General features: G+C 43.1%; 1 protein-coding gene across 3 annotated transcripts in view; it reads right to left on the reverse strand.

Annotated features, from left to right (window-relative positions):
* The window catches only part of LOC306923277 (FYVE, RhoGEF and PH domain-containing protein 4-like), a 93,076-nt gene that overhangs the window by 47,307 nt on the left and 27,340 nt on the right, over nucleotides 1–18,429 (reverse strand). For all 3 annotated transcript variants that reach the window (XM_079501316.1, XM_079501315.1, XM_079501314.1), the window contains exon 2: nucleotides 4,153–4,236. In XM_079501316.1, coding sequence (XP_079357442.1) covers nucleotides 4,153–4,236 — 84 coding nt within the window. The remainder of the gene's footprint in view (nucleotides 1–4,152; nucleotides 4,237–18,429) is intronic.

Consider the following 18,429-nt stretch of genomic DNA (forward strand, 5'->3'; position numbering starts at 1 on the left):
GCATGTTACATCATGTGACATATGTTTTATTTCATGATCAATATAAGATCAATCAATCAAATGAACATATGGTGCGTGCAACACTAGCTCCCCACTGACCTGCACACCCAGTCGGGGTGACTGCATGGGGACATGCTCATTTAACCACTTTCAAACTGTCATCCCTATTTTGGATGAGACCTTTTTTTTTAAACAACAGAAATCGCCAATCTATAATGCACTGTGAGCTTGTAAGTATGAACGCAGTCTAATGATGAAGTACAATACGGGGCTTAAGTGGTGAAATGAACAGGCTGAACACAGATGCAGGCAACAGAGAGGAAGACAATATGAAGATGATGAGGAAGGAAGCTGGTACGAGCTGGAGAGAGAGTGTGTGAAAGTGAAAGAGCGATAAGAGACGATTTGGTAATATATCGTCACAATCATTTTCAGCACTTTAACCATGCTTTATAGCCTACTTTGGTTTTTCAAAAATAGCAAATAGATAAGCTCACTTGAAAAATCGTGATCGATATTTAGGCAAACATTTTAGCTACTGGAGGTCCCTGGCACAAAACATTTTTTTTTAGATGGGGGTCCACGGCCAATATCAATTTGGGGGTCCATGGCACAACAAGGTTTGAGAATCAGACTCTAAACCACATTCAAGCCTTTAAGCATTAGTCTAACAGGTGAAAAGACAGACAACTAGAGAGGGGAAAGTCCAGGTTGTCTGACTGCTAGGCATGCCTATAGTGTACAGAGCGCCTCGCATCACCTGACGGCTCAATGATTAACAAACAGCACGGTATCCCCCTGAAGCTTTGCTCACTTTGACTCCACACACACAGTACAGCAAACAGAAACGAAGCCCAAAGCTTAATATAATCTGTTATTTTCCCATAATTATTCTATCAGTACGGCTCCTCAGGCTTGTTCCTTGTGCAAACATTCAAGGCGCACAAACAAACAAGACAACAAGCTCCATCCAGACAATGACCTAAACGTAGCTGTTTGTTATTTCTCTAAACAGAACGCCACAGCAAGGGCAATTCTTCTGCATGGTAAACTAACAATGAAAACGAAAGGTCTTCTCAAAGCTCTGTTCTTTTTGTTACCTTTTGAAGAAGTCCGTGAGGGGAACTGAGAGCTGTGAGACTCCATGGCTGTGTGCAGTGAGTGAACATCAAACATTGATGTCTAACTATACCTAAGATGCCTTGTGAGCTTGTAGTTCTGCTATCTTGCGACACCATTGCGCAACCACATCAACCTTTTACTTGATGTGGTTCTTATACTGCTGCACTTAAAACATGCACGCACGCACACATCAGGAAGCCATTGTTCTACTATAACCGCCAAATGGACGTCATATATATAAATGAGAGGTATGCCTGTTCCATTTGCCGACACACAGCAAAACTGAGTATGCAGTAAATTATATTTTTGTTTGTTAAAATGATTGTTAAATAGTTCTATATTCTGATATAGAGCTATTATATCACTGACAACACCTGTTGACTTTAAGAGTGTTACATGGAATGATCTTGTTGTGTACATCCTTGCATGTAGGGTTAAGGTGGTGAAATTGTGATGCTCATTTTGCTGGGGACCGGCTGGAACCCTCTCAAATAACCCTTCTGGGGGTCCCCGGACACAGTGAGAAGCAGTGCTGCGGTGTACCTGATAGTAACCTAAGTTTTACTGACATGAATGTAAACATACCACTGAGACAGAGTGCTGTCAATTCACACCTTGGTGCAAATATAGCACCTTATTGCATATTTCAAGCTAGCTGTCTCTTACTGTACACATGCGTCACGCAAAAAAGCACACAGACATATCTGTTTTTCTTTCTTAAACATTATTATTCACACTCAGCTCCAACATAGCACTCTGTCTTTCTAACACGTTGAGTCTGTTGATGTTATCGTCATTGTTATTTACTAGCGTTGAGGTTTCATCTTTTATGTGCAAATTAAACTAAATTTTGTGTTGAGAGAGTACTAGAATGCATGGCCTACATATTCCGGTCTGAAAAAATATAATCTACACTCTCTGAGGGCTGCTTTCATGTTATAAAAGAATGCATTGGATTTAAATATCACAATGATAATATTAACAAAGGTAGAGTGTGTTGTGTGATCTCAAACAGAGTGACAGATCACCGTAAGGCCTGGTGGGGCATTAGAGCGACAGATCACTGTAAGGCCTGGTGGGGCATTAGAGTGATCACTGTAAGGCCTGGTGGGGCATTAGAGTGACAGATCACCTTAAGGCCTGGTGGGGCATTAGAGTGACAGATCACTGTAAGGCCTGGTGGGGCATTAGAGTGACAGATCCCCTTAAGGCCTGGTGGGGCATTAGAGTGACAGATCACTGTAAGGCCTGGTGGGGCATTAGAGTGACAGATCACTGTAAGGCCTGGTGGGGCATTAGAGTGACAGATCACTGTAAGGCCTGGTGGGGCATTAGAGTGACAGATCACCTTAAGGCCTGGTGGGGCATTAGAGTGACAGATCACTGTAAGGCCTGGTGGGGCATTAGAGTGACAGATCACTGTAAGGCCTGGTGGGGCATTAGAGTGACAGATCACTGTAAGGCCTGGTGGGGCATTAGAGTGACAGATCACCTTTAAGGCCTGGTGGGGCATTAGAGTGACAGATCACTGTAAGGCCTGGTGGGGCATTAGAGTGACAGATCACCTTAAGGCCTGGTGGGGCATTAGAGTGACAGATCACTGTAAGGCCTGGTGGGGCATTAGAGTGACAGATCACCGTAAGGCCTGGTGGGGCATTAGAGTGACAGATCACCTTAAGGCCTGGTGGGGCATTAGAGTGACAGATCACCGTAAGGCCTGGTGGGGCATTAGAGTGACAGATCACCTTAAGGCCTGGTGGGGCATTAGAGTGACAGATCACCATAAGGCCTGGTGGGGCATTAGAGCAACAGATCACCGTAAGGCCTGGTGGGGCATTAGAGTGACAGATCACCTTAAGGCCTGGTGGGGCATTAGAGTGACAGATCACCTTAAGGCCTGGTGGGGCATTAGAGTGACAGATCACCGTAAGGCCTGGTGGGGCATTAGAGTGACAGATCACTGTAAGGCCTGGTGGGGCATTAGAGTGACAGATCACCGTAAGGCCTGGTGGGGCATTAGAGTGACAGATCACTGTAAGGCCTGGTGGGGCATTAGAGTGACAGATCACCATAAGGCCTGGTGGGGCATTAGAGTGACAGATCACCATAAGGCCTGGTGGGGCATTAGAGTGACAGATCACCATAAGGCCTGGTGGGGCATTAGAGTGACAGATCACCATAAGGCCTGGTGGGGCATTAGAGTGACAGATCACTGTAAGGCCTGGTGGGGCATTAGAGTGACAGATCACCGTAAGGCCTGGTGGGGCATTAAGCCATTTGGTGTTGATCCAACCAGCCTTTATTCAGATCAACCCCGTCTCATCCAATAATCCAAGATTATACCCAACAATCTGTTCTGTCAGGAGACATGGGGTGGGCCGAGGACAGGACAGAGGACAGGACAGAGGACAGGACAGAGACAGACAAGATGGAAGGGGGAGTCGGAGTCAAATTAAAAGAGAGAGACAGAGAGACAGAGAGAGAAAGAGAGAGAGAGAGAGAGAGATACAGACTGCAGCGCCACACACACGCACACACACACACACACACACACACACACACACGCACACACACACACACACACACACACAGAGACCTTGCAGAATTGTTACGCAAGTCACTTGATAAGAGAAAAGGCTGAGAAAAGATGGTGTGGCTTGTGAAAGGATGTACGTCTAAAAGCTCACAATGATAGTGCATAATGCAAGTTGTGAGCTTGTAGGTAATTTCGCAATTTTTGTCCAACTGCAATGGCTTTTTTTGATACCAGTAATACAGAGGGTTTACAGACAGACAGACAGACAGACAGACAGACAGACAGACAGACAGACAGACAGACAGACAGACAGACAGACAGACAGACAGACAGACAGACAGAGATGAACACTTCATAAATAATCTCAACTGAACTCTGAGAGCGAACCTCACAGGTTAAGTTTCAGACAAAGCCCCAGTGTTTTGCAGTGTAAATAAATGGAAACCACAGTGGAAGCATTGGAGGTGGAGGTGAGTGGAGGCGACAGCGCCTACCTGTGGAATGTTGGATCTTCACAGCCACACAGGCCTCCTCGTCAGCACTGGTCACCTGGAAACAGCTGGCCTTGCCTTTCTTCTCTGCAAGCACACAAACACACAGAACACAACACTTACACCCCATTTTATACTGATGGAAAAGTATGTTTTTCACACTTTTAGAGCATATCCATGCCATGGTCATATTGTAGATATAATTAACAATAGATGAATAAGAAATGTGTGAATCCTTATGTCAAAAGTCCTTTAAAGTCCAATCTTAATCTTCACTTCCTGTCAAACAAAAATGTACTAATCCTGTATGATTCACATAGCTTAATATTCCTCCAACACACAGCTGATTATCATTATTGAGACACTGTTGCGCTGACTATCCCATTTAAGATGCTGCTGGACCATGCATTACATACAGATGTCGTCATTTTAAACTTAAACAGTACATACAAAAAAATATATATATATTTGAGGCGAAAAATAGGAAGTGCAGTAATGCAAGCGTGCTTTGTCACTGCCTCTCTGCCTCGCGAGTTCTGACACAAGACAGTGTGGTTTAGATCCCAGAACCCGAGGGACGAGGGTCAGCTGAAACCCAACCAGCTGTACCTACTACCGTTTTACTGTGAAATATAAAAGGCATTGCAGCTGGACAAGAATACGCAATCTACAAGCTTACGCCACCACCACTGCGAGCTTGTAGATATTAATATATAGCCTATAATGATATGCCCAAAACAGGAACGCCATGTTTAACCCATTTTGGGCGGGAACCCCTTTTGGTGTTTTAAACATTATGTTATAATTTAGCTATTGAAAAATAGCAGATCTACAAGCTCATAGAAAAGAAAAGAGAAGAAAAGAAAAGAAAAGAAACTAACAATAGCTACATTTAATAAATCACTGTTTTAATCATGTTTTTGTTTATAAAATAGAAGCAGCTCTTCTTGCAGATGGTATATTATCATGTTTCAGACTGATATGTAGGCCATGCATTCTAATACTCTCTCAACACAAATGTTCAATATGCACATAAACGATGAAAGAGAACTTATTGTATCAATGCTAGTGAACAAAACAATGAGAGTGACATCAGAGAGGAATGACAGAGCACTGCGTTGAAGCTGCAAACAAGTGTAAATAATGATGTTTCAAAGAAAGACGGACACGCTCAGCATGACCGCTTGATTGAGGTGTGTGTGTGTGTGTGTGTGTGTGTGTGTGTGTGTGTGTGTGTGTGTGTGTGTGTGTGTGTGTGTGTGTGTGTGTGTGTGTGTGTGTGTGTGTGTGTGTGTTAGTATACTACAGTACGTCCCACTGGAATAGCAGAATTTGAGCAATAGACATTTTGACATTTTGAGGACAATTTAGCTGGTCCTCAAAAGAGAAAAGAAATGGTGATTAATGAATAAACATGATTTTAGAATTAGTCTTACAATTAGGAAGGATTAGTTAGGGTAGGGTTAGAGTCGTTAGACATTAAGAGGTTAGGTTTAGGAGTTGGGGTTTTGCCTGATTTATACTTGGTTGCGTTCCGGTGTCGCGTATAGAAAATAGACGATCGCTCACAACTTGTGAGCTTGCTTGGGTTGTCAGTTTTTTTCATCTAATTTCCGCTTTAGGGACAGGGTTAAAAATGGCAAAAATATGTATAAGAAATGTTGATGTCCTAACAAGTATAGTAATATAAACATCTGAGTATGCATGCATGCATGCAGGCGCGCGTGTGTGTGTGTGTGTGTGTGTGTGTGTGTGTGTGTGTGTGTGTGTGTGTGTGTGTGCGCAATGGGGGGGTATAATATCCTGATTCCTGGCACAGGGATTAAAGCAGGGTTTTCTCCACCCACCATCTGGATACCTCATGACAGGCATGCCTGCTGTTGCGCGCGCGCGCACACACACACACACACACACACACACACACACACACACACACACACACACACACACACACACACACACACACACACACACACACACACACACACACACACACACACACACACACACACACACACACACACACACACACACACACACACACACCTCAAAAAGGACGGATATTTTTAATGAATCTATCATGGTTAAAATAGGAAGGGGGTGTAGCAGCTAAAATTAATATCAAATATCTAATTACTGAATCAAGCAATTTAAAAACTGTCTAGGGTGTTCAAGTAGATGATAAAAAAAAGTGAAATATCCCTTTAAGTGTCTCTGTCTGTGCATATTATAAATATTGAACCAATGAAAGTTGCTTGTGACAAAAAATCACACCCGTGTGAACTGAGTGGTGCAACTCCCCTCCCCCCTCTCCCCCTACCCCTCTCTCTCTCTCTCATTAGCAGGCAACAGTGCAGCACTATCTCTCTCTCTCTGTTTCTGGCACAACAGCGCCACGTTTGCCCCTACTGGTACTCATAGTCACACATACATAAACATACATAGTCACATAGGTTAACACGGACATTGCTGTTCCTTGGAGTGGTTGCACCACTCAAAAATAACTACATTGGATTCATTGGTACACAGGTTATCCCCCCCCCCAGCCCCAAAACAGTTGGACATACAGTTTTCCACCTGACAGTGACGATATACAAAGCATCCTAGTAGGCACAAACGTACACGTACTCTACAAGCACATGAAGTCGACAGTGACCTTATAGTCCACAGAGAGGGCATGTGATCTACTGTGCCTTTTGTTTCTCCATGTGGGGGACGTGTCACCATGGCAGCCTTTAAGCACACCCACACTGAAAGGAGGAAATTACACGTATTAATTACATCATGGTATCAATACCAGGCCCCCAGAAGCCCTGGTGAAAGGGTGAAGCTATCCCTACTCAGTGGCCTTGTGGTTAGAGTGTCCGCCCTGAAACTGGGAGGTCGGGGGTTCGATCCCCGGCCGGGTCATACCAAAGACTGTAAAAATGGGACCCAATGCCTCCCTGCTTGACACTCAGCATCAAAGGGTTGGATTGGGGGTCAAATCTACTAATCAAATGATTCCCGAGCGCGGCGCACGCTGCGGCTCCAAGAGATGGGTCAAATGTGGAGAACAAATTTCACTGCGGTAACGTGTGTGACAAAAATCGTATGACTTTGACTTACCCTACTGGCCAAAGCCTGAAACTGCAGGCGGGCGAAATACATGCACAAGCAAGAGGGCGGCTGGGGTTTAAACCAGAAGCCACAGAGTCCCTTTTCAATGTTATGTCGCACCTGCCTATCTAATCCTGTTACATTATGGAAGTTATACTCTTGAAATGAAGTTTCATCAGGACTTTAAAGCAACGGTTCCCAACCTGTGGGCCATGAGGATATTGCATGTGGGTCCCCAAAACACTACGATTTTAATGATATTATGTGACTCTTTTTGATACAGAGACAGTCATGGCGGTTCAGGACAGGATTTTTATTTTTATTTTTCCAAAATGAGTTAATAGCACAGGCAGACTCTTCACATATACTAGACTCAACTAGAGCATGTCTGAAATAAATGTCAGAGCTGAAATCGACAAATATAAATGCTTAAACATGTAGCTACAGTAGGTGTAATGTTAGAGATCACAGAAGTGAACCTTTCAAGCCTGTTTTCCAAACTCGCTGTTTTCTGCAAGATATTACTCTATAAGCCATATCTCCAAAACTGGTGGGTCAAACTGAACAACAATATGTCAGTTTGAAGCTATGATTCCCTGCTTTCACATGACATGAAAAAACGAAAATTAAAACATTTTCAATGACTTATAGCTTCGGTCAGAACTTAAGCGGTCACATACAGTATGTACAAGTGGTCAGATGGGGACCATGAGATGGGTGGACCCTGATCCAGAACAGATCAGGAACCTCTGGTTTAAAGAAATCACCAGATACAGTAGCATACAGAAGGGAAACTGAACATTTCCCAGAATGCTTTGCTGAAGAGACTGTTGGTTTCTTGACCCCAAACTTCCTTTTCCTGTCCGTATAAACTTCCTGTTTTTCACTTCCACCAACTTGGGGAATGAATTCTTTGCATAACAACACTGTGACCCAAACTGTGACACGGACATACGCACCCACCCACCCACACAGACACACGCATGTGTGACACGCGCACGCGCACACGCACACGCACACACACACACACACACACACACACACACACACACACACACACACACACACACACTCTTCTTGAATATAAATTGAAACTATGTGGGTTTAATAAAGAGCCCATCGTTCAATGGCTGCCATTCAGTTTAATGCCAGTCTGAGGCAATGACAAGCTGACTCTGCGTAACAATGCCGACTAACTGCTTAAGCCCTAGGGCTATTTTGGAAAAGAGTGAGTATGTTGAGTATGGTCAAAGAATCAACCTCACAGTAAATTGAGCAAGTTGGAATGATTGTATTGTATGAATGAATGAATAAAACTCGCACAGTAAATAAACATATATCATCTCTGTAGAGTGGAAACCTCATACAGTATGTCCAAAACTTCAAATTCAAAAATAGCGAAAGTAGCAGATCTACAAGCTCAAAACGCTGATCTTGTGTTTCTGCTACTGTTGATGCTTTAGCGTGATGCTGTAGTAGGGTTCCCCAATTAATGCTATTTATATCTGGGACACCCCCAGGGGGGGGGGGAATTCTTCCATGGGCCACAAGGGGGCGCTCCGCGGGCCGCAAATGGCCCTGCTGTAGTATAAGTATAGGGATCATTTATGACAAAAAGTTAGAATATGTATAGAAGAGCTTTCTGCCCGTCAAAAACGTTATGAATGAATGAATACAATTTGCACAGTACAACATCACAAATATATATTGCCTACTCTGTGGCCCCTCCAATGCTATGCAAGTCTATTGACTTTTAGTGTCGGTTTAGTGCACTTTTAACAAAGTTAAAATACATATTTTGCCAGCCAAGTCTATGGACTTTTAATGTTTGTTTAGGGCCCTGATTACAACATGAGACATCAAGTGGCCAATATAATTACATCGTGTGACTAGTTTCGTTTTATACAATAGCACACTGTATTCATGTCTTGTAACGTATAAATTGGCAGTCAATCTGCCAGCTTGTAGCAGCCACAGTGGCCGGCCCTCACTTCACATGAGTGTGATTTCACATACTTCTTTAATGGTAAACCGTTTCTATACATCTGTACATAGGATTAGGTGGAGTTCATCCAAGTTCATCCACGGTGCTTTTAAGCAGGTATTCTCTCACTGTGTGAAAGATGAGCCTCAGAGCTCATGTGTGAAGATCATGTCATGTTGTTTGTTTACAGTAATCTCTCCTCCTCAAAAGCACTGAAGCATAACCTCTCTGCTAGCCATGACACACTTCACTGATCAGTGGAGATGAGAGCTGTAGTGATTGTGTGAGCATGTGTGTGCGTGTGTGCGTGTGCGTGTGTGTGTGTGTAGGAAGGAGGAAGAAAGAGAGACAGACAGACAGACAGACAGACAGACAGACAGTGTGCATTCTGAGAATGTGTGTTTGTGTTTACCTTTAGCTTCCTCATTAGCGACAATAAATGCAGTGGGTCTATTGGCTTAGGCACCACATGACATCACCTGCCTCTGTGATCATCAATCACCACTAAATAGTATCAATAATTCTCCCATTCTCTGCATCCCTGCAGCCATTTTCTGCCAGGCAAATTGGCTTGCATCTCCCACAACAAATGGACCCGTAAGGAAAGTTGAATTACACTGGGGACTTTACTGTGCAGGCAGCCACTCCTGGCGTAATGATTTTGGGAATCTCGTTAATCCATTCATGCGCGTCACTAATTAGATGGAGGTATTTGGCTATTTGCGTATTTTGAGAAGTGACACAGTTTGAGCTTATAGATACAGGCTTTAGTTCCGACACTATTATTGGTCCGACAGGCATTAGGCCAACAACCTACTGTACCTCAAACCCTAACCTAACCACGACCGCAAGCACGGGAGAAGCGCATGTTCGCTAGTCCGACCGTTGTTCCTGCATGTCGGACTAATGCTCGGAATTACCATCGGATCCCCTACTCTACTTTTGCTATTTTTGAATTGTAATCCTGTAACAGTTTTGGACATATGAGCTTTCCACCCGACAGATGATTTATTATATTACATAACACAGGCCTGGCCCAGATAAGATGACAAGGTGTAGGTATGCATGATGCCACTAACAGCACTATACTCAGTCAGCCACACACTTGAGACATTTGACCTAATGGAGCCACAAACACACAATATTCAGATCTAAAGCATGTATAAAGTAAGAGGAAGAAAGAAACAAATAGAATGTTTACATAAAATTATCTAAAGTGCAATACAATGTGCATTACATACTGTATACCCATTCACACACACACATTCACTCATTTAACACACTGACAACGATAGAAGAAACCATCAGATCGGTGAACCAATTATGATCCAACGCAGTGATCCGAGCGGCACCGGTCCCTCTACAGCAGAAATCCCGCTGAGAAATCCCGCTGAGAAATCCCGCACTAAACCGACACTAAAAGTCAATAGACTTGCATAGCATTGGAAAATATATATTTGTAATTTTGTACTGTGCAAATTGTATTCATTCATTCATAACGTTTTTGACGGGCAGAAAGCTCTTCTATACATATTCTAACTTTTTGTCATAAATGATCCCTATACTTATACTACAGCATCACGCTAAAGCATCAACAGTAGCAGAACCACAAGCTCAGCGTTTTGAGCTTGTAGATCTGCTACTTTCGCTATTTTTGAATTTGAAGTTTTGGACATACTGTATGAGGTTTCCACTCTACAGAGACGATATATGTTTATTTACTATGCTAGTTTTATTCATTCATTCATACAATAAAATCATTCCAACTTGCTCAATCTACTGTGAGGTTGATTCTTTGACCATACTCAACATACTCAAACTCTTTTCCAAAATAGCCCTAGGGCTTAAAGCAGTTAGTCGGCATTGTTACGCAGAGTCAGCTTGTCACAATTTAAGAAATACTTTGTTGCAAGTAAAAGTCCTGTATTCAAGACATAATAGGGCCTAAAATGGTAAATGTATGTTTTGAAATAATAATCTACAGCAAAATCTTCAAAGTAACTATAAAGCTGTCAACCTTATATTTGCCTCTGAGATGCATTAAAGTAGTAGTATAAAGTTTCAAAAACTCTAGTAACTATACCTCAAAAGTGTAATAAGGTACAGTACTTAAGTACAGTAAATGTACATAAGTTACATTGCACTACTAATATGAAAAGGAGAGTTTCCCACCACACCTTGTCATCGGTGAGACTTTGGCACAGCGCGTTGACAACATGTGAGGTTGTAAAAACTCACCGCTGCAATCAGAGTCAGCTGGCGCTCCACCACCACGGCCTGCCTTCTCCAGAAAGAACACGCGTAACATCTCAACAGTACTCGTCCGGGTTTCCCCTACGCAGCTTTCGGTTGTTAAACCAGATCCGTCCATTTTTTTTTTATCCTTCAGCAAATCAAGATATCCTTCACAAATCAAGATAGCCCTCTCCCTCCGCCAGTTTCCTCATGTTTTGGACAGACTGGTTACAGGCATTTGTGGGCTGGTTGCACCAAGTATGTTGCGATGTGTTTACGGTATGCATCAATCTCTTCTGGCTTCTGCTTACCTTGAAGCTGCACAAACCGGTTTGATGAGCAGTAGAAGAAGAAGTACTCTGATTATTTGTTACTTAAGTAGAAGTGTAGAAATCCTTGTTACAAGTAAAAAGCATGTATGCAAAATTGTACCTGAGTAAAAGTACAAATGTTTTGGAAGCAACTTAAAGCAACAAACGTAGGCACAAAGTGATTAGCTTGTATATATCTCCTATTTTTTATATAACCTGGTCCCAATTATCCCCTTGGGTATAAAAGCAGGCTGGCTGAGGCCATTCTCTCTCTCTCCCCTGCACAGGTCACACTGCTTGTTTGGTTATGTTTGTTTGAAGTAGTTTCAGTTCAGTTGCTTTCTGCACTCGCACATACAGTCCATGTTCACACAGCCATACACACTTTACACTACTGATATCACTGACCATTCACACCTCATACATTTTGCACCGTTCATGCTTTTTTTAGTTATAAATAAAATAATGTTAAGTTTAATCCTGTGTGTCGTCTCCCTTTTTGTCATGATGTGAGCCAATCATGACAGTGGTTAGAAACGATTGTGACGCTATATTAACAGACTTCGGTACCATAGTACCTCCCAAGGACCCCCGGGGGTCCCCGAACACCACTTCGAGAACTAATGGTGTAAATTACACATGCCATGGGCAAAATATGGCCCGAGGGCCGGTTCTGGCCCCTGGACCATCTCAATCCGACCCGCAACGTCCTCAAAAGAACAACACCAAAACAAAATCTATGATTAAAGGCAGCTGATTTTGAGCCTTGAATCCATAAACACAATGCAATGGTGTCTGGTCAGTGACCCATGAAGTGGTGCATATAACTGCCAAAATACAAATTTTAAAGTTGAATAATTATGCATGTCGATTGTTTTATGGAAAGTAATATTTCTTTACAACCCCATGTACACCAGTTACTGTTACAGTAAAGGGAAGGCATCCCAGAAGGGAGCGGCTAACATTTAACTCCATGCAGATGCAGCTCAGGTTCAGCCAGATAAGATTCAGCGAACCCACTTTCTAGAAAGTGGGTTCGCTCAATCTTATCTGGCAGACATTCTGCTAGCTAGCAGAATGTCTGCTAGCTCAATTAGAGTTTGTTATCTGCAGCGCATGTTCTGTGTTCTTGTGCCAGTGTACAACTGATTACATCACATGACAAACACACAACAAAACACCTGATTCCATCGCCAGCAAAGTCTGACATCATCGAAACCTTGTATGTCCAAAACTGTTACCTTTCAGTAAATGGTTAAAAGAACGTGTTTTCCCCAAATGGATGCAATTATTATTTAGTCACAAGCTCTTGTTAATACTTGATTGGTTTAATATGTATAAAACCCACAGACACACTTACAGTAGCACTTTCACTTACAGAATAAAAAAATATTTATATAACAAAAATAGCCGATCTAGATCGGACATATTTTGTACTTTTGCACGGCACCCTTGTACGACGAAGTACGTTTTATACAGAGGGAAAAAAATGAAATTGTGGAGATACAAGGTTTCTGCCCGACAGCAACAACATCACGATATCAATATCTTTGGTTATCTCACCCGGAGAGAGGAGCGTATTAAATCCAATGACAACGGAGCGTAACCTTACTTTACTTTACAGTATAGTGTGAAGCTTCATTTGCATGGCTGGCCTACATAGAAACACCACAGAACACAGCTCATAAATAATGGAGGGAGAACATGTTAATATGCCCAGTCACACCCCTTTAATCACGCTGGGTGTCTACACTGGTGACTGTGCGTGCGTGCGTGCGTGCGTGCGTGCGTGCGTGCGTGCGTGTGTGAGTCTCTGCGTTTTAGTGTCAGAGGTGTTAGTGTTCAACACAAAGGAGCTTGGCCGTTGAATGAGACCAGATGAGGCTCGCCTCCATCATCTCTCTGGTTCTTACATCACTCAGACAATAATGGAGTGAACATTGAAAGTCCTCGTAAAGACATTAAACGTGACCAAGAGACAAACAGATGAGCCCCTGGGCTGGCTGTCTGTCTCTGTACCTTTGTCTTTGTCTCAATTGTCTACCAATTTCAATTCTGTGATTATTCCTTTTAACCCCATGAATGAAGCCTAGCGTCCCCTATTCTGGGCATATGTAAAATAATAGATGAACATTTTGGCAAAATAGCCCCAATCTATAAGCTCACAACAACATGTCGGCTCGCAATGTGGGCTTGCAGATATAGGCCTATATATGGTGTTGCATATCGTCTCTGTTGGGTTATTATGTTCCAAAACTGTTACTTTTCAGCATTCAAATAAAATAATACCCAAAGTAGCAGATCTACACGCTCAAAAGAGGACACCACATTTCGAATTTGAACATGCATATCTGATACTTTTGATGCTCTTGTGTGACACTGTCAAGTAGGGGCATTCATTTACGATGGGGATTGCGAAAATAGCCGATCTACAAGCTCACAATGTGCGACTGTTGGGCTCACTGTCTGAAATGTTAAAGCTGATGCTGAGACATGCCCTTTTTATCCATAGATGCAGTAGTCTGACAGGAAATGGGTAGAGAGAGATGGGTAACGACGCGCTGCAAGGTTTCAGGAGTTGAACCCGCGACACGCTGTCAGGCGGTATTAGCAGCCTACATGTGTCCAGACGGCCGTCCGGGCCACATGAGACCGTTTTTTATCAGCCGTCAACTGATAGAACACCTCCCGATGGGAATTGTAAATTTGAATATACATACAGTAGAATAATTTCACAACAATTTGCAGGTCTGCCATATTATCACTTTGCACAGTGGTGGTCAGCAAACTGTGGGCCAGCAAACTGTGGGCCCTCTTCCCGAGGCACTCACAAAACAGCCGGAATTCTATCTATATGGACAAACCTTAGAGATTGAAATGTCCTAAAGTTTTCTGTGTGTTTCCTTCATTTGGGGTAGGAGGGCTTTGACACATACCCAGGTGGGTACGAAAGGCTGAGAATACCTGGTTTACATAACACACGTTAATAAAGATAAAAGGAAGCTTATATAGTTTATTATGCTGCTCCCTTTTATCAGGTTCCGCGAAATTCACGCCCAGGCCATAAATGGTTAACTGTTACTCTGCAAGTCTATGTGCAGACAGTTTAGTGGAAAAATGGCTGCACATAACTACCTCCCTTTTCAAATTACCAACCATGTCGTCTGTCCTGTTCTGCCATTTTTTGGAGGTAAAACGTGCCCTGGGCATAATAGTACATTGGTCGCAAATCCTGCTTCCCCAACGCACAGCATGACAGGAAGAATTAATTCAACTTGGATGGCAAGCCACCTGACAGGGCCAATAAATCCAAACTTTGCCTTTTTTCCTCACAGCATGAATGTAATGAAAGCATAAAACAACCGCCTGCAGCCAGCTTAACAGAACACACAGCTCTGCATACATGTACATGCTGCTGCTTAGTGCTTACCATCAAAAACATGCACACATGCACATGTTTCTATAACTATACTGTACTTACGAGTACATTCAAATGTTAGAATTTGGTTAACCCATTTTGACCTGAGATCAGATTCTAAAAATGTCTTCTACATCCTGACAGTTTTCTGAAAAAGCTATGTTTCTATGTCAGTCGTCCTTCGGTTTTTCAAAAATAGCAGACCTACAAGCTCGTAGCGCGCCACTCGGTGGCGCGCTATGAGCTTGTAGATCTGCTATTTTTCAATAGCTAAAGCACAACATGATGCTAACACCAAAAGGGGTTCCCGCCCAGAATGGGTAAATTTATGAATGCCATTTTTGAAATTTTAACACATCATTGCTAACCTTGACCCTGAAGCTGAAAATAGCTGATCTACAAGCAATCTAGATCAGCTATTTTCAGTGTGTGAGGGTGCAACTAAGTATAAATCAGGCAAACCTCGATCGGCTCCAACCTCAACCCCTAAACCTGACCTCTAAATGTCTATAATCCTAATGCGAAACCCAACCCCACTCTTTTCCTAATTAAAAGCCTACAGAAAGTCCCCAAAAAGTTTATTTTAATTTTATTTTTTTATGTTTTTTTGTGGCTTTCGCCTTTATTTTATATTTGTTTATGCAGGGACAGACAGTAGGCTGACAGGAAATGGGGACAGAGATGGGGGGAAGACATGCAGTAAAGGCCGTCGGGATCGGGAGTCGAACCCGCGGCACACTGCCAGACTGGATTACCAGCCAAGGTGCCTGGACCATTGAGCCATGGCCCAGGCCCCCCAAAAGGTTTTAACCACAAAAACAACCATTTCTCTTGTGAGGACCAGGAAAAAGGTCCTCACAGTGTCTACGGTATACCTCAAATTCTACTATAATTGTGGGGATATTTGGCCCTCACAGAAGACATGGACACGCATACACGCACACACACACACGCACACACGCACGCACACGCACACGCACACACGCACACGCACACGGTTGACCTGTTCTGTGCATGCCCCCTACAAGGCCACAGCATGTGAATATCAGCTCCCAGCGTGATAGCACCATGTCTCCTGGTCCCGGACTAATGAGGGCACACAGTGCTGTGATCCCCAAACCTGAACACTGGCCCCCCACCCCACCCCACCCCAACCCCTGCATCCTGTCCTGTCAGATTCATTAAAGTTGTGGGGCTGTGTGTGTCTGTTAACATTATAAGCAGTTGTTCTCAAACCCTTTCATGTCAAGGACCCCTAAATTAATACGTATTTGGCCAAAGTCCCCCCATCTGAAAATATGTTGTGCCAGGGACAAGATTTGTGTGTTTCAATGCTTACACAGAAATCTGGAGACCCCCCTGGGAACCCCTCGAGGAACCCTGGAGGTCCCCGCTGCTCCCCGGACCCAAATCATTTAATTACAGTTCAAGTACTGTTAAAATTACAGCGCTATTTTCAGCAAAGAGATTTGGTGTAGAAATGAGTATAGCCCTATAGGGGACCACGGTCAACCAAGAATATTGATGAAGAGAGACAAGAGATAGAGGTCAGAAGTGAGAGGACTATCGTATCAGGAGGTGGGAAAGGACAGAGACAGAGAACAGTGATTAACATTCAGACAGTATTGTTGCACTCTGGGAGTCAAAGGATCGATGGGTGAACTGAGAACACATGATAACATCGACAGCAAAGCTCATTCACTCATCCTCTATCTCCCCTACGTTCTTCCTGACCAGGGGTGCCAATCCCGGTTGGGACAGGGGGAACACCCCTCCTCCCTCAGGTTTATGCCCTCGTCAGCACCAGGTCTGGTTTGTCTTCATCCAAAAGCCCAATTTACGGCCCATCGCACGCCGGCGACCCATGTTCGACCTGAAAGCTCTCAACACGCCGCATCCTCTGTGCGTTGTGAGCTTGTGGGTTTGCTATTTTCATCATCATCTATATCTCACACAGCGTATCTGAGCTTCCAGACAGGTCAATAGCTCGCCCAGCCCATTCACTGCATCCCAACGATCCACACAGCAGTCTGCTACAGCAGTAGTTCTCAAACTTTTTCATGTCAAATGTCCAAAATGTCTATATATTTGGCAACAGACCCCCATCTGAAAAGGTGTTGTGCCTTTGTGGACCCCCAGAAGAGAAGATTTGTGTTACAAATACAATTAAATAAAACATAAAAATCCAAAACATTTTTGATATCTTTCAAAAATAGCAGATGTAAGCTTGCATGCCGTGAGCTTGTAGATCAGCTATTCTTGAATAGCCAACAATGAATTAAATGATCCTGGGGTCCCCCTAGACCCCCTAGAACCCCCCAAGGACCCCAGACCCCCACTTTGAGAACTACTGTGCTACAACATAAATAAATGAACTACAAAACCAACTGCTATGATAACACAATGTAAATGATGACGGCACATTTACAAATGTAGTTTTATTACAGCATGATAGTTACAATATACAGTAGTCACGGGCGGCACTGGGATGATACAGTATACTGGTTTGATGTATTAGTTGTCAGATATATTGGCCCAATATTGATCTGAAATCTACAAGATACGATTGGCAGACAGACAGAGACAGATCTGTAGATAAATACATCGATATTTTAATAGGGCACGGGTCTTGGGTATTTTTTGTCTGTTCTTAATTGTTATTCCATCAATTATTGTTATTTTGGAGAGTTGAAAACTAGCCACATACTAAATAATAATAATTATTAGCTTCCCATCCTCCTAAAGTGCTAAATCCTAATCGTGATGTTTGGCATGGAAATAGCCAATGAATAAAGACATTTTAGAACTGCACAACATACGTATCTACCAGCAATCTGACTAATAATAATAATAATAAAAATCCCGTATATTGGTCCAAATGTAGTAAACACCAACGTATCTATAAAAAGCAAAACACTCCAAACACAACAGCTGTGCCCTCTCCTCTCTCTTTCTCATCTTTTGTTCAGCTCAGTGGAGTTGAACCCTGTCTGATCACAGGCCCCAAGGGCATGTTTCTCTCAATGCCCTTCCCTCTTATGAATCCCAAATGTGTCTGAATATGTCAGTGTGTCCCTCTGCATTTGTCCCTTTCTATTGATCCACGGCACACAGGAAGCCATAAGGCCAGAGATTGGTCAACGCTGGGGGAAGAGAGACCTTCCGGAGATGCATTATGGATGAACCTAACTGATGCCAATCAAACAACGCAGTGGAAGCTGGCTAGGAACTCA

The sequence above is a fragment of the Electrona antarctica genome (genome assembly GCF_951216825.1).
Source record: "Electrona antarctica genome assembly, chromosome: 5".
Lineage (NCBI taxonomy): Eukaryota > Metazoa > Chordata > Actinopteri > Myctophiformes > Myctophidae > Electrona > Electrona antarctica.